Source organism: Hordeum vulgare, chromosome 1H (assembly GCF_904849725.1).
Source record: "Hordeum vulgare subsp. vulgare chromosome 1H, MorexV3_pseudomolecules_assembly, whole genome shotgun sequence".
NCBI classification, from domain to species: domain Eukaryota; kingdom Viridiplantae; phylum Streptophyta; class Magnoliopsida; order Poales; family Poaceae; genus Hordeum; species Hordeum vulgare.
In genome coordinates, this window is record NC_058518.1 from 228,473,731 (window position 1) to 228,491,492 (window position 17,762).

The window sequence follows — 17,762 nt, forward strand, 5'->3', positions numbered from 1 at the left end:
GGTGACAGTCCCATAGGGTGGGGCCCCTGTCTACCAGGCGATGGCCACTAGCACAACGACAACCGATTCCGATGGCTGGGCCCTGATCTCGGATATCATGACCACCAGGGCTACACGGGAGGTGGGAGACAGGTCTTTGGACGTATTTGGAGAGGGCCGATTTGCCGCCACGGACACGGAGCAAGTGGGGGCCACGGCGGATGTGACCACGTACGAGTACATTCACCCATCGCGGCCTCATGCGGTGGAATCTGATGGCCAGCGCCAGGAAGATGGGCTTACTTCCAAGGAACAGGTCGCACTGCACAATATCAGATCCTTTTGCGCGGGACTGCTCAAAAAATTGGCGCCTCCCCTGCTCAAGGAATTTTAAGGGCTAAGTGGCGTCAAGGCAAGACAGGGCCCTTTCACCCTGATGCGTGCAACTCTCTCAATCTCGATGGGGGGCAATCGGAAATCGAATGCTTCGACGGCGGAGGCAGTGCTGCTGAAAGCGCTGGGCTTCGACAGTGACGATGTGGTTGTTTCTGAAGACGCGCTTGGACAACTACGTATGGTCTTTGACTCACCCTTGCAGGAGCCGCAACTAATAGCTATCACCGCCATTTTTGGGAAGGCTATCCCCCGCAAACATCATCGACGATCTGGAGAGGAACGGTGACACCGTGGTGTGGTATCCGAGCAGGGCGTCGACAGGAGATGCACTTGATTCCATGTCGACTGTCAATTTGGAGGTGGTTTGCTGGAACGTGTGGGGTCTAAATAGCCCCATCAAGAGGAAGACACGAAGAGAATTTGTGGACTCGATCCGCGCGGCGATAGTATGTATTCTAGAGTCTAAGCTTGAGGCGGTGGACAAATATGTAATATTGCAATGCATGTGGCCAAATTATGATGGCTTTACTTACCTCCCGGCATCGGCTACTAGGGGAGGAATAATTATGGCATGGGACTCATCTAGGGCGCGGATCTCTAACTTTGTTAACGACACTTACTTCATCACCAGATACGTCTCGCCCACGGAGGTCACTCCATGGTGGATATTCGTGGTGTACGGGTTGTAGGAGGACGAGCAAAAAATTAACTTCTTGGAGAATTATCGGACCGTAGATCGCTCTGCCCGGGGCCTTGGCTTTCTATTGGAGACTTTAACCTAATCCTACATGCGGCTGACAAAAATAACTCGATCTTGGACAAGAGGATGATGGGGAAGTTCAAATGCTTTGTCAACGATAATGCCCTAAAAGAGTTGTTTCTACATGGAAGGAAATACACGTGGTGCAATGAGAGAGAGAAGGTCGGAGGACTCGGATGCGCAGCTTGTCGAGCGTGCGTTACCGTGGAAAATGGAACAATTTCCTTGCAAATGCTTGGGGCTGCAACTAAGCATCTCGCAGTTACGTCGCTCGGAATGGCAGCCCATGGTATACGGCACTCCATATTGTGCCGGGTTGGCAGAGGGGATTGGTGACTAGGACGATAGGTCTGGTGCTTGTTAACCAGGTCATGAGAGCTAGGGCCACGCACCACCTCATGATTGCTGAGGCGCCCAAATGAGCTTTGGAGAAAGTGGACAAAGGCTGTCAGGCTTTCTTTTGGGCTGGCACAGAGGGCATCCATGGCGGCAAATGTGCTGTGTCTTGGGATCATGTGTGTCGGCCAAAGAGGCAAGGAGGACTCGGCGTGGTCGACCTGTACAGGCGCGGGATTGCCCTCAGATTGCGCTGGGAGTGGTTGCGGCATACGGATGGCTCTAGGCCTTGGCAAGGTCTTAATCTGTTTCCTGATAAGCAAGTGGCCCAGGCCTTTGGCAGCATGGTTAAGTGGAGCTTAGGATCAGGATCACAGATTCTGTTCTGGAAAGATGGATGGATAAACGGGGCCACGATCAAGGAAATTGCACCATTAGTGCTGGCTAGAGTCAGAACCCAAGTGGCCAACAGGAGATTTGCAAGAGATGCGCTTCAAATGCATGCTTGTACAAATGATATTGTTGGAGATATGTGCATTGAAAGCTTGTCTCAGTTCATCGCGCTCTGGGAGATTCTTATCGAAGTGGAGACCGACCCGGGCAGCGAGGATAGACCGATCTGGGTCTGGAATGTGGATGGAACTTACACGGCATCATCGGCTTATAGGATGCTTTGTGAGGGGGTAGGAGATTCTAGTCTTATGCATCTATGTGGAAGAGTTGGGCACCCCTGGCTTGCCGGATCTTCATGTGGTTGGCAGTGCAATACCGGTTGTGGACGTCGGATAGGAGGGCATGACATGGGTTACAAGACAATACCTCCTCTTGCTACTTGTGCGATCAAGAAGAGGATACGGTCGACCATATCCTTATTCAATGTGTCTTCGCTAGGCAGGTATGGTTCCTTTGCTTTTCCAGGATGGGGCTGCTATCGCACTTGTGCCCAACTCAGCATGACACCTTGGTGGAGTGGTGGCAGATGGCTCGAAAGCGTATCACCAAGCGCACACGCAAGGGCTTTGACACACTAGTTATGTTGGTCAGCCGGAGCCTACGGAAGCAGAGGAATGACAAAGTTTTCGGTAGGAGTGCTGTCCTGAGCGAAAGGGGCATGGTGGATCTCATTTTCGAGGATCTCACGAACTGAACAATGGCAGGAGCTTCTGGAGTGATCCGTATGATTGAGTAGTACAATCTAGTTATTGTGGAGTGGGGCTAAGTTAGGATCGAACTATGATGCCTAACTAGCGATGTTATAATCTCTTGTACATAACTTATGCCTTCTATAAAGCTATGGTACACCTTTGGCGTACCCTCGACAAACAAATTGTATGCTATTTTTACTATATACAAGATTAAATAAAAAAAATGTGGATTAAAATTTGCCATTATGTGAAGCACAAATAAAGTGCACCATTTATTGTTTAGTAGTAGCAGCCATATGTTGTAAAAGTAAATGTATCATAGTCGGAAAATTTTCCATGAACGATTGCAAAGGCAAAATTTGCCATGCAAAGTATTTTTGCTGTAGCAAAATAAAAGTAAAATTGTCATTTTCCATATAAGTAAATTTGCCATGAGCGATAAAAAGTAATTTTGCCATATGTTAACTATGTGAAATTATAATTATTTATTTGCTCATGCCAATTTACTTGTATGTACGGCTTGCCATTCTGGAATAGTAACCTTTCCGCACCACTAAGATATTGAAACACCGGTGTATGTTTAACTCAAATTTAATCTTTGTCCGTACTAAGATTAGGGTAGAGAAAGGGTTGCTTGCATGACATCCATGTCATGGAGAAAATGTTAAATTCTCTCGCGCCATTTCCTTACCATGAATGTACCGCTTTATTGATTTGTTTTTAACTTCTAGATGTCCTGCTATATACAGAATATATATTGTCACCCTGTAGTTCCACTCCATTAGAAGCTGAAATAAATTGATAATGTGGGTGATGCGGTTATAGTCCCACGATAGGGTCATAGGCCTGCCCGATAGGTCCTATCCAAAGGCTACCCTTCATAGAGGACAAGGTCCTTAGACAGTTCCGACTGAACTAAAGATTCCCCCATCATCCAGTCGGTGACGAACACTCGGAGCGTATTTAACGTACCGACTGGATTCCACTCTGTACAACTTAACCTTCCAGGAGGGCAACGGTCATACGTTTTCATACACCATTATTAACATTTAAGGCGTACGTTACCTATAACGTAGGCATTTATTCGCCACTATTCCACCCTTGTCCACCGGGCCGTTATGAAGGGCAGCGTACTCTATATAAGCCGCCCTTCCCCACTGGTGCAGGGGTTAGCATTTACTGTAATCCTATATTCCACTCGACACTAAGCTCCCAAGAGCACTGAGACGTAGGGCTTTTACCTTCACCGTAGAGGGGTCTGAACTCATACATCCTCGCGGTAGCTAAGGCTCTGCCCATCCTTTCGTATCCTACACATCTACTGTCAGACTTATACCCACGACAGTTGGCGCCCACCGTGGGGCAGGCGTCTAAGCGACTTCCGGCGAGTTTGCGACTTCATCTTTTCATCATGTCGTCCGACAGAGATTCGTGCATGGGTCATGAGATCCTCTTCGGCGCACTCTCCTTCATCGTCGACGATTCGGCATGGCTTCGGGATGCGCCCCTCGATGTCGAGGCGCTCCCCAGTCGCGGGGCTACGCACTTCTTCTCCAGCAATCGACCCCGGTGTCGATCTTAGGCCCCGCCACGCGCCGCAACAAGCGGTCCCGCCGTCCGCGGCTCCAGAGTTGGGTGCGACACGCCCAGGCGCGACAGAACGCGTCCTCTCAAGTGGCGGTCCTAGAGTCGGTTGTGGTCGCGCCGCCGTCCCAGTGGTTGGACTCAGTTCCGACTGAGTTACCTTCCGAGTACTTGGGTCGCGGGCCTACAGCCGAAGTTCTCATGGCCGATTCCCATGAAAGTCCCCTCCGAACTGGTCGGAACGAGCATGAGGTCGGCGAATCATCCGGCACTCGTCGTCAACACCACCGTTCTGCCAGTCGACACACTCGCCAGAGCAACGTCGAGGTGTTCCGCACACCCGTCCTCAACCTGGCGGCCGCTGCCAAGATAGCCGATTCCCTCCAACCGACTGATTCAGAGGCTGGTAGAGGGATCGAGCAGATCCGTGCCCTATTGCATACGGCGCAACAGCAAAATTCGGCAGTCTCCCAGTCGCACAACAGGATCCACAACAGTTATGTTCACGCGAACACGCATCGGTCGGTTTTCAGCCCCGACTCTCATCAGCGACGTAGAGGGGGCAGCCGTTCCAGGAATCCCGAAGATCGTCGCCGTTCGCGCACCCCTCCACGGGGTGGGTCTTACGGGCCCCGGCATCACGATGATCGGCGTTCAGTTGGTGACGCGTATGATCCAAGGCCCGACGCAAGAGGGTACATCGCCCAGAGGAAGGTCGACAAAAGTCGAGCCCACCGTGATGGTCACGATAGAGACCGTCCGAGTGGAGGCAGGACCGTCGTTTCTGGTCCCAAGTGCTTCAGTCGGGCCATCCGCTCAGCTGACATCCCTCCCAACTTCCGATTGGCGACGGGAATCAGCAAGTTCACAGGAGAGTCCAAGCCAGAAACTTGGTTCGACGACTACAGAGTGGCAGTCCAGATCAGTGGCGGAGATGACCAGGTCGCCATGAAACATCTCCCCCTGATGCTCGACGGCTCGGCGCGAGCTTGGCTGAACCAGTTAGCTCCGTCAAGCATCTACAGCTAGGCAGATCTATCCCGAGTCTTCATCAAGACCTTCGAGGGTACGTGCAAGCGCCCTGCTGGTCTCGTGGAGCTCCAACACTGTGTCCAGAAGCAGAACGAGCCCCTGCGTGATTTCATCCAGCGCTGGACGACCCTCTACCACACGGTGGAGAATGTAACACAGCAGCAAGCAGTCTGCGCCTTCAAGGCACACGTGCGGTACAGAGATCTGTACCTAAAGTTCGGTCGGACAGGCGACATCTCCATGAGTAAGATGATGGAGATAGCCGCACGCTATGCAAATGGCGAAGAATAGGACCGCATACGTAGCGGCAAGCATAAGGCAGTCGCCGACGGAGATGGGAACAACAATCAGAAGCAGAAGCAGAAAGCTCCATCCACTCTGCAGGCAGAGGGAGCGGCCATTACGAATGCCAAGTTTAAGGGCAAGGGGAAAGCTCAGTATACCCCCAAGAAGAAACAATTCGGAAACTCCGTCCTGGATCAGCCGTGTCCAATCCACACGAAGATGGACGAAGAAGGCAATCCCATATTCCCGAAGCATCCCACTCGGCAGTGTCGCCTCCTGATCCAAGGATTCGGCGAAGGGCAGCCGAGTGAAAAGGACAACGAGCAGGATGATGAGGACAAGGAGGATCCGTTCCCCCAAGTCCATGCAACATTGATGATTTTTGCTGACGTGGAAAGCAAGAGTCGACTGAAGCTGGTGAACAGGGAGGTGAACATGGCAACCCCAACCAACCCCACGTTCCTCAAATGGTCTCAGACTGCGATCACCTTTGATTAGTCGGACCATCCAGCACACGTGCCCACCCCAGGGAGGCAAGCTCTGGTCGTCGACCCGGTGGTGGAAGGAGTCCAACTGCGCAAAGTCCTCATGGACGGCGGCAGCGGCTTGAACATCATGTACGCCGACACTCTCAAGGGGATGGGCATTCCCATGTCCAAACTTAGCGAGAGCAGCATGCAGTTCCACGGAGTCATCCCAGGACGAAAGGCCAAGTCACTCGGCCAGATCCCGTTGGACGTCGTCTTCGGCTCCGACAAGAACTTCCGCAAGGAAAAGCTGACATTCGAGGTGGTGGACTTCCAGAGTGCATACCATGCGATTCTGGGTCATCCAGCGTATGCGCGTTTCATGGCCTGTCCATGTTACGTGTATTTGAAGCTGAAGATGCCGGGTCCCAAAGGTGTGATCACGGTCGCAGGCAATCGGCAGCGGGCCGAGGAGTGTCTGCAGCAGGGGTCGAGGATTGCCGATCAGCAGATGGCTATCCTCGAGCTGGATGAGTACAAGAAGACGGCCGACCCCGCTGACTTGATGCGTTCGAAGAAGCCAGCTTCGGAGTCCGCATTCCAGTCGGTGGGAGAGACGAAGAAAGTCAGCATCCACCCAACGGACGACGCCGCTGCCCCGACGAACATCTCCACCACCCTTGATCCAAAATAGGAAGCCGAGCTCATCCAATTCCTCCGTGAGAACTGGGACATTTTCGCATGGAAACCCACTAACATGCCAGGTGTACCCAGGGAGTTGGCTGAGCGCCGACTGCATGTGGATCCTGCTTCTCGGCCCGTCGGAGAACGCGTGCGTCGGTCCGCCGCGCACAAAAGGAAGGCAATCGGAGAGGAAGTGGCTAAACTTTTGGCAACCAACTTCATTTGCGAGGTACACCACTCCGAGTGGCTCGCCAATGTTGTTATGGTGCCCAAGCAGGACAAGTCTCTCCGTATGTGCATCGATTTCAAGCATCTCAATAAGGTCTGCCCGAAAGATCATTTCCCGCTCCCCCGCATTGATCAAATTGTTGATCCGACTGCGGGCTGCGAGCTTTTATCATTCCTTGATGCCTATTCGGGCTATCATCAGATCCGTCTGTATGGTCCGGATGAATTAAAAACAGCCTTCATCACCCCATTCGGGTGTTTCTGCTACATCACTATGCCATTCGGTTTGAAGAACGCAGGAGCAACTTTTATGCGCATGATCCAAAAATGCCTCCTCGACCAGATCGGTCAAAATGTGGAGGCATATATGGACGATAACGTAGTCAAGTCACGCAAAGGTTCCGACCTGCTGACTGACTTGGCAGAAACATTCGCCAACCTACGTAGGTACGATATCAAGCTCAACCCAGCCAAGTGTTAATTCGGCGTTCCCAGCGGGAAGTTACTCAGTTTCTTCGTTTCCGAACGAGGGATCGATGTCAACCGAGAAAAGATCGGGACCATCGTCCGAATGGAGCGGCCGGTCAGAATACATGATGTTCAAAGGCTCACAGGTTGCCTAGCGGCTTTGAGCAGGTTTATCGCTCGACTCGGCGAGAAGGTGTTACCTCTGTACCGACTCATGAAGAAATCAGATACTTTCCAGTGGACAGATGAAGCCCAAATTGCATTCGACGACCTCAAAGCCCTGCTTTCCACCCAGCCAGTTCTTACTGCCCCGCTCAGTAAAGAACCCCTTCTTCTGTACATCGCGGCTACAAATCAAGTCGTCAGCGCTGTTCTCACAGTCGAACGCGAAGAAGAAGGCAAAGCGTACAAGGTTCAGCAGCCAGTATCCGAAGTCCTGACTCCTTCCAAGCAGAGGTATCCCCATTATCAAAAGCTTATTTATGGGATCTACATGACTGCAAAGAAGGTGGCTCATTATTTCCAAGACCACTCGGTGTCTGTCATATCGGATGCTCCGTTGTCGGAAATCCTCCACAATCGGGACGCATCTTGCCGAGTGGCGAAGTGGGCAATGGAGATGTTATACTGCGACATCAAGTTCGAAGCCAAGAAGGCTATAAAGTCTCAAGATCTAGCTGACTTCATAGCAGAATGGGTAGAACAACAGCAACCGACTCACATCTACTCGGCTCATTGGACCATGTTCTTCGATGGGTCCAAGATGTTGAATGGCTCCGGCGCTGGCGTAGTGACCATATCGCCAAAAGGTGATAAACTCAAGTATGTGTTGGAGATACATTTTGATTCTTCCAACAACGAGGCAGAGTACGAAGCTCTCCTTTACGAATTGCGCATGGCCATCACACTCGGCGTCCGTCGCCTGATGGTCTATGGCGACTCGGATTTGGTGGTTAATCAAGTGATGAAGGAGTGGGATGTAAGGAACCCCACCATGACTGCATACTGCAACGCAGTAAGGAAGCTCGAGAAGAAATTTGAAGGTCTGGAACTTCACCATGTTCCCCGACTGAAAAACCAAGCGGCAGATGAATTGACGAAACTTGGATCCACTCGGAGACCGGTCACGAGTGATGTTTGCCTCGAGCACCTACACCTCCCCTCAGTAAAAGGAGATCCTTTTACAAAGGAACTAGTACAACCAAAGAGCTCAACAGATCCGACTGAAGTCGAGGTCCCTGCTGTGGTTGATTTTATCATGGAGATTCTTGCTCTCATCCCCGAATGGACTGTGCCGTTCATTGCGTACATCCTGAGGCAAGAGTTACCAGAAGACGAAGTCCAAGCTAGGCAGATCGCCCGCAGATCGAAGTCCTTCACCGTCATTGATGGCCAGTTGTACAGGGAAAGTGTTTCAGGCGTCCTTCAGCGGTGCATCTCCCCTCAGGAGGGACAACTAATCTTGGAAGAAATTCACTCGGGAACCTGCAGCCATCATGCCTCCTCAAGGGCAATCGTCGCCAAAGCATTCAGAGCTGGTTTCTTTTGGTTGCAGGCGAATGAAATGGCAAAGGATATCGTCGACCGCTGTGAAGGCTGTCAGTTCTATTCGAACAAGTCCCACAAGCCAACGTCTGCGCTGAAGACAATTCCTCTCGTCTGGCCATTCGTCGTGTGGGGATTAGATACAGTCGAACCATTCAGAACAGACCAAGGAGGATTCACACATCTGCTGGTAGCAGTCGACAAGTTCACCAAGTGGATTGAAGCCAAGCCCATCAAGAAGCTTGACGCCCTTACGACCATCAAATTTATCAGAGACATCATCTCCAGATACGGGGTTCCGCACAACATAATCACCGACAACGGCACAAACTTCGACTCGGACAGGTTCAAAGGCTTTTGCACAGGCCAAGGAATCCGAGTGGATTTTGCATCCGTGGCGCACCCCCAAACAAACGGACAAGCAGAGCGGGCGAATGGACTTATTCTTCAAGGGTTGAAGCCTCGACTCCTGTGAGAAGTTGGACATGCCGCCGGCGCATGGGTCACCTAACTGCCTTCGGTGCTGTGGGGCCTCCGCACAACTCCGAATAGATCTACAGGGCGATCCCTGTTCTTCCTCGTTTATGGAGCAGAGGCGGTCCTTCCAAGTGACTTGCTTCACAACTCTCCATGAGTCGAACTCTTCTCCGAAGCCGAAGCAGAACAAGCCAGGCAAGATGGAGTGGATCTTCTAGAAGAGGAGCGCGAGATAGCACTGACTCGCTCAACAATTTATCAACAAGACCTGTGGCGATTTCACGCGCGGCATGTCAGGAGTCACACATTCCAAGCAGGCGACCTGGTGCTATGAGTGGATCAGCAAAGACCTCACAAGTTGGCTCCCGCCTGGGAAGGACCCTTCATCATCTCTAAGGTGCTGAACAATGGAGCGTATCGACTTTACAACCTCGACAGGGAAACGGACGAGCTGCGAGCATGGAATGGAGATCTCCTGAAGCGCTTCTACACATGACCGCCAACGGAGACAATGTAAAGAACAAGTATCATTGAAGTAATATAAAGTAGATTGATTTCTTGCCAATTCAAAATTCTTCCGTGTTTGCAGACTCCGGTCTAAAAAACTAACTCCAAGTGTGCACTAAAAGTCGCACTCGGGGGGGCTTAGCTACGACCCAGAGTCGCCTAAGTACAAACCCTCTCCGAGTGTGCACTAAAAATCGCACTCGGGGACTTAGCTGCGACCCAGAGTCGCCTAAGTACAAACTCTCGCGAGTGCGCACTAAAAGTCGCACTTGGGGACTTAGCTGCGACCCAGAGTCTCCTAAGTACAAACTCTCTCCGAGTGTGCACTAAAAGTCGCACTCGGGGACTTAGCTGCGATCCAGAGTCGCCTAAGTACAAACTCTCTCCGAGTGTGCACTAAAAGTCAAACTCGGGGACTTAGCTGCGACCCAGAGTCGCCTAAGTGCAAATTCTCTCCTAGTGTGCACTAAAAGTCACACTCAGGGACTTAGCTGTGATCCAGAGTCGCCTAAGTACGAACTCTCTCCGAGTGCGCACTAAAAGTCGCACTCGGAGACTTAGCTGCGACCCAGAGTCGCCTAAGTACAAACTCTCTCCGAATGTGCACTAAAAGTCGCACTCGGGGACTTAGCTGCGACCCAGAGTCGCCTAAGTACAAACCCTCTCCGAGTGTGCACTAAAAGTCGCACTCGGGGACTTAGCTGCGACCCAGAATCGCCTAAGTACGAACTCTCTCCGAGTGCGCACTAAAAGTCGCACTCGGGGACTTAGCTCTGACCCAGAGTCGCCTAAGTACAAACTCTCTCCGAGTGTGCACCAAAAGTCGCACTTGGGGACTTAGCTGCGACCCAGAGTCGCCTAAGTACAAACTCTCTCCGAGTGTGCACTAAAAGTCGCACTCGGAGACTTTGTTGCGACTCAGAGTCGCCTAAGTAAAAAGCTTCCTCCGACTGGAACTGCGATCCTCATCCAAGGCAAAGCTTTCCGAGGCTTGGGCCCACTAGGTTTGGCCACCTTGGACGGCTGGTCCGCGGGCTCGGCAGCAGCGTCCCTGGTCCTCTTCACACTCCGAGCACTCGGAGCCACGGGAGGGGCTGGCGGAGCACTCGGGGCCGCAGGAGGAGCCGGCAGAGCCGCGGGATCATGACAGCGCTTAGTTCGGTGCTCTGATGGTGGAGGTGGCGAGCTCTGCTCCCCAACCTCCTCCTCCTCCTCTGTCTCCCCACTGTCTCAGACGTACTCGGCGCTATCCACGCTGCCCTCCTCGCTGCCCTCCTCTTACTCGGCTGGATTCCCGTTTGAGACGGCAGAATACTAGTTGGTCCACTCCTGCACAAAACACAGTCGGCAACGTCAGGCGGCGGGACAAGAAAAGTGATAAATCTAAGGAGATTAAAAGCACTCGACAAGATGTGCTCACCTCATTCGGAGGAGAATTGTCGGCGCGGAAGGGCTTCACTCGTCGGGCTCCTTCGGGGTTGTCGCATGCACCTGTGATGCCGCGGACCCACGCTCTCACAGTCTCCCCGATCACGCACTCTAGATGAGACCGAGTGGAATCTGAAGGCCCTGCGTAGTGCCACATGGCGTGGTGTCGGGCTTGCAGCGGCTGGATGCGCCGACCCAGAAAAGTCTCCAGCAGGTCTGTGCCGGTAACTCCCTTGCGGACGACGGCTATCAGCGCGTCGACCAAAGGCTGGATCTGGATCCTTTCCCCCTTTGAGAGCGCAAGCTGCCTGGCAGGGCCCGGACGGTCTAGGCTAAAAGGTGGCAACCCACTCGAAGCATTCGGACAAGCAATGTCCTAGCAATAGAACCAGGTCGATTGCCAGTTCCTAACCGACTCGGACAACTGGAGAGGGGGGTAGCTACTCTTTGTTTTCTTCTGAAATCCTAAACCCCCACAGAGCTGGAGGAGATGGGTCTTATCGTCCGACTGGCTAAGCTTTTTGACGGTTTGGGACCTAGCGGAGAAGACGTACTTAAAGAGCCCCCAGTGGGGGGACATCCAATAAAGCACTCGCAAAGAGTGACGAATGCGGCAAAGTGGGCTATTGTGTTCGGAGGAAAATGATGGAGCTGCGCCCCGAAGTAAGTCATGATACCTCGGAAGAAGGGGTGGGGAGGCAAGGAGAAGCCCCTGAACACATGGCTGAGCAGCAGAACGCGCTCCCCCTCCTTCGACGCTGGCTCCGTCTCGCCCTCCGGCAGCCTCCACGACTTTTCGACGATCATGCCGTGCTCCACCAGCTCCAGCAAGTCGTCCTTCGTCACCGTGGACGGGAGGAAATCCCCCTGGATCCAACCCGCCGGCAGTGCCCGCTGTCGCCGCTGAGCAGGGGCCGCCCCCTTCTTTTTCTTCTTCTACGACTCGAGTTTGCTGGTCTGCCCCTTTGTCATGGCGAAGACAACAGATCCACAGAGGAGGAGAGGAAGGAGGAGGCTTGGGGCGTGCAGAGAGCTGCGGGAGGAGCGGAGTTAATGCGAGGAAGATGAGCAGCGCAACAAGAAATCCCGCCGGGGAGGCTTAAATAAGCTTCCGACTGGGTCACTAACAGGTGGACCCGAAATCTTATCCCCCCGACCGGCTGCTGCGATGTTAGTGGAGAAGATAAAGGCGCGGTAATCGAGGCGGCAAAACCTACTCGATGGCGATGTTGTCATCCCCGCTGAGCGCGCGGCAACCGAAATTTGAGGATCCCGAAAAATCCGCCGCTGTCAGTTTGACCAGTCACATCAAAATATTCCGCGGAAGCACTCGGTCTCTGACGGTTCGTTTCACTGGTATATTCACTCGGATCACTGGTTGAAATGATAAAATGGATCGAGGCAAACAACGCCAAAAGTCACATCCATACCAATCGGATCCATACTCCAGACATCACTTCGTCGTTCCAACCCCGATCCATTCGGGGACTAATGATGGGGTTATAGTCCCACGGTAGGGTCATAGGCTTGCCCGATAGGTCCTACCCAAAGACTACCCTTCATAGAGGACAAGGCCCTTAGACAGTTCCGACTGAACTAAGAACTCCCCCATCATCCAGTCGGTGACGAGCACTCGGAGCGTATTTAACGTACCGACTGGATTCTACTCTGTACATCGTAACCTCACAGGAGGGCAACGGTCATACGTTTTCATACACCATTATTAACATTTAAGGCGTACGTTATCTGTAACGTAGACATTTATTCGCCACTATTCCACCCCTGTCCACCGGGCCGTTATGAAGGGTAGCGCACTCTATATAAGCCACCCTTCCCCACTGGTGCAGGGGTTGGCATTTACTATAATCCTATATTCCACTCGACACTAAGCTCCCAAGAGCACTGAGACGTAGGGCTTTTACCTCCACCGTGGAGGGGCCTGAACTCATACATCCTCGCCGTAGCTAAGGCTCTGCCCATCCTTCCGTACCCTACACATCTACTGTCAGACTTATATCCACGACAGTGGATGGAGGCGGCGTGACATTCCGACTCTTCATGCTCGCAGGCGGTGCCCCCTATGACTCCCATAAGTGGATTTACCACCGCCGTCGAGCCTTAAAAATTTTGAACATAACAAGCAGCCCAAATGTAATAGCCCGGAACCGACGTTCTAGAATATTCCTCTTTTTATCCCGTTGTCGCCAATATTCTCCTTTTTATTTCGTTGTCGTCGTATTAATTGTCTGGTTGTCGCATTCATCACCGTATCATTCGCATCATCCGTATTGCATCAGTACTCTGTTGCCGCCATTTTTTAATATTCACATCCATTATTAGTTGTCAGATCTTCTCATTCTTGTCATTGACTGTTTCGAGACCAATTGTACACACACGAGTCCACAACATCGTTAAAATATTGTTTTTAAAAGTGTGTATAAAAACCTTTGGATTAGGCTGAAAATTGGCGTGTTGTTTTAATGTAGTGTAGCTAGACCGTCTGTCAAATTTCATCGCAATCGGAGTCTATTTGATATCCGAACGGTCAATCGTAGCAACACCGTCATCGGTTTATTCGTGTAACGTTTTTCGATTTTATAAACTCTATCACGGGACATATCATTTCCCTCTTTTCTTGGCCTACCCCCATCTACACTGCCCACTACAGCCCACCAAAACCACCTCTCCGATCGAATTGTCCGATCGCGATCGGCTCGTCGAAAAACGTTCCCAAACTACAAACCCTAGCTATCGTGCGTGTAAATAGATGACCCTCCTACCTATTTTGGAGTAAGCCCTAGCGCTCGTGCCCTCAAGTCGCCATTTGTGCCTCCCAGCCGCTAGACACCTCTCCCGGCGCTTGTAGGCCTACTCGAACCCGGACCTGGCCCTCCCGGGACCACGCAAGCCGTGCCTCAAGCAGCTGCTTCTCCCAAGATACCTCATGCACAAGCGCCCGCACGCCCGAGACCACGCCGCTAGCCGTCGCTCCTCCCCCGACCTACACTGCGCCCTCGCGCCGGAGTCTCGTCGCCCTAGTCCGACGCCGCCGCAGCTCCTTGCCGCATCGTGCCCCGGACAAACCTCGCCGCCACATCCAAGCCTCCCCGGCCGGAGCTTTGCCCTATGACCATGGCGCCGAGCACCCTTTGCCCCGCCTCCTCCTGCGGCCGGTCCTCGCCGGAGCCTGTCCGTCTCGCTGGCCGCCGCCCATTGTCCCTGGCCGCGTCGTCGCCCGCTGGCTCCCTCAGCGCCCATTGTTGCAGCTGCCTACCCGATCCAGGCCCGATCGAGGAGCACAACGAGGTGCCCTCGCCGTCCCAGTCGCCCGCGTGGGCCAAGATAGTCAGCCCACCTCCTCCACGGCTCGGCCTAGCCTCCAGCCGGCTTGCGACAGCAACACCAGGCCAGGCTCCAAGGCCAACTCGACCCCGCGCGTGGAGCACCATGACCAGCGCCTAGGCACACCCGCTCGCCTCCTCGCCAGCCCAAGGCCACGCAGGCCCAACTCCGAGCCGCTCCAGTTGGCCCGTGGTGAGCAAGCCGTCCCCCTCTCTCTCTCTATGTTATGTGACGCTCAGAGCATTAGATAGCTAACCAACGCCAGTTCCTGTTTCAGATTGGGCCAATGCATGTTTTTTCCGCGCTATGAATTTAACAAATATTCCTCGACATGCATAAATTTTAGGAAAAACATCATCTTAAAAATGCATCTTTACCTAATACTAAAGCAACTATTGTTTCTGTCGGAAGACCCGTCGTGACATTTTTACAAAAAATTCCTCTATTTATGGTAATTGAACCCACAGTCTAGGAAATAAGTACAAAAATGTTTCGTGTTTCTGTCTCATCGTGGTCGCGTTTTACAAAAGCAAAACCGAGTCAAGCGACCGCCTCCAACCCGCATCTGGATCTGCCGTCGGCCTACATCCTTGCGTGTCGTCCTCCCCGCATCCCGGCCACCGTGTGCGGTTATTTGACGCCGAGGCCCAGGCCACCATTGTCCGCTCTGGGCCCGTGCCGCCCGGCTCGAGCGTGCGCCTCCGCCCGCGACGGGCTGCTCAACACACTCCTCGCCGCCACAGGAAACGGTTGGGACGAGGAGGAGGACACACGGGAGACATTGCAGCGTTAGAGCCACCAGAATCGGGGAAGAACGTCGGGCAAGGTGAGGAGGCGGAGCGCGCGAGCGTCGGGGAAGAAGGTCGGGCAAGGCGAGGAGGTCGAGTGTGGGGCTGGAGGAGAACGGCGCGGGGCGAGGAAGCACAACGAGGGAAACACCCGGTGGATGGCAGCGCAGGCCCAAAGGTGTCACGGGCGAAGATGGCCCGACGTGGAGGATCCGAGCGAGGGGAACCCGTTCCCGGTGTTGGAGGCCTTGGGCAGAGCTTCGAGTGGCGTGCCTCCATGGGTCGCGGCTCAGGGTAGCTCTCCCTGGTGCAAGCGCATGGGAAGGAGGAGAACGAGGAAGCACATGGGTCCTGCCGGCCGAGGGTTAGGACAACACGAACGCGAAGGCTCTGGCCATGGACATCGCACTCTGTGCTCTGCTCCTACCAGATATGCACACCAGAGGTGGAGGATGAGTCGCGACCTCGGTCCACGAGACCGCCTCTAGGGTGCAGCTCGATTTATTTCAATTATGCAGCCGTCATCCTACAATCTCAACAACGGCCAAGTTGAGGACAGAATCAGCCCGCTCCTTGACGACCTCATCCTTATCTTCAATGTCCTCCATGCCACCAGCAACGAATAATTGCAACCAAAGAATTAGCAATGTGCATGCTACATACAATTGTTTACTAGAAACTAGATCTCCTTGAGAGCAATATTCCAACACCATATGATTGATTCTTGCAATATATTAAGATTGCTTCCTTGCATTGAGAGCTTAGTTATCCTTGATCAACCAGTCCATCCTTGATCAACCAGTCCATGTGAGCATGCAAAGGTATGATGTATGTGCCTGGAATCAACACTTTATTTTCTTAGAATTTGTCTTCATAATTCATACTATATTATAAAGACCCCAATTAGGCCATTAATTTCCCTTAGTTATGTCCACACAAACATACTTTAGAAGTTAGTTTCCATCGTCTTGATGATTCAAAGTTGATTTGAGATGTACCGACTCGAGAACAACATCTCCAGATTGTAAACTTTTTGACATATTATAGACATTATGGTTTGAAGATGGCATGTATGCAGTTCATGCTCTGTACGCAACAACGTGGCACAAAATCATGACTGCAAGAATCCAATATGATAAACAACTCGGCAATTCTCCTTTTAGTTTATTTTCATGTTAAACCGTTCGAAAAATGATGTTAGATTAAGAGCAAGTGAAGTTTTTATGTCAAAGGTCTGCACAACGGGTATTTTATGCATATTGTAGGCTGATAAAATAAAAACATTTTTGATACTCTACAGACTAGCTAGATAATTTTTTTTGATAACTGAATAATAAAGAATAGAAAATTGTTTTGGTTACTGGATAATAGGAAGTATTTTAGTTCTCATGGTAACAGAAAAGGCCTTAGTTGTATATTATTTGGGATTTCATTTTTATTATATGCTTGGTCAAGAAAATTGTTTCAATTTTTGTTTGCCTAAACATAGGTCTTTGTTTCACTTCTTTTTTGCCAAAAAATAGGTTCTGAAAGGGGGAGATGGCTCGTAGAAGAAAATTCTTGGTTGTGTTGAACGTATAGCAGAAAGCGTCATGGTCTGGTGATGTGGTGCTAGAACCCTAGGACAACACTGCTACGACAATATTCCTGTTTAACATTGCTACTTGGATCATACAATTGTCTTCTGTATAAGGATCAATTGAAACACAAAAGCTTTGCACGTGCAAGCTTCATAAAATGTGACTGTATTTTGCGCACATATTTAAATGCACGTCTTTTTTTCTTGCAATGCACGGGCATATGTGCTAGTATAACTAATTATCTGTGCATGGCATGTTAAAACACTATATATGTAAAATGTCCAGAGTTTCGTGTAGATTAATAATTTCATACTTTCATACATGTGTTAAAATATTTAAACATGATGTTTGCATTGTTTTGCGTGATGCCATATTATAATGATTTTATTCATAGCAAATTAACTGTGCATCAGATTTAAAAACTTCATATGTGAAAAAGCTTAGAATTTTGTATAGTTTCAAAATACCCAACTTCCATTCATGTTTAACATGTTCAAACTTATTGTTTAATTAAATTTGCATAGATGCCATGTTGAAACTATTTAATTCATAACTAATTAACCGTAACTCTGATTAAAATGTTCCACATATGTAACTTGACCAGAAAAATGTGTAGAATAACATAGTGGCATTTATTTTCCTGTTTAACAACTCTAAATTATGTTTTAGGCAGATCTGCAACAAATTCAAAATTACATATGGGGACTTCCCGGAATTGTTATTTGTTGTTC

The 17,762-nt window shown here is 51.2% G+C and overlaps 1 protein-coding gene across 1 annotated transcript; it reads left to right on the forward strand.

Annotated features, from left to right (window-relative positions):
- Positions 1-439: 439 nt before the first annotated feature.
- On the forward strand, positions 440-17,240 carry LOC123398183. The gene is made up of 4 exons (XM_045092679.1): positions 440-551; positions 1,610-2,154; positions 14,123-14,855; positions 16,975-17,240. Exons 1-4 carry the CDS (start codon positions 440-442, stop codon positions 17,022-17,024), a joined length of 1,440 nt encoding a protein of 479 aa, XP_044948614.1. The 3' UTR covers positions 17,025-17,240.
- Positions 17,241-17,762: the final 522 nt, after the last annotated feature.

Bases quoted from the DNA above. Each gene is read 5' to 3' on its own strand.
- LOC123398183 (XM_045092679.1), top strand. From the start codon at position 440: ATGGGGGGCAATCGGAAATCGAATGCTTCGACGGCGGAGGCAGTGCTG. The intron at 552-1,609 runs GTATGGTCTTTG...GGGCTGGCACAG, and splicing joins AGACGCGCTTGGACAACTAC to AGGGCATCCATGGCGGCAAA. The intron at 2,155-14,122 runs GTAGGAGATTCT...AGTAAGCCCTAG, and splicing joins ATAGGATGCTTTGTGAGGGG to CGCTCGTGCCCTCAAGTCGC.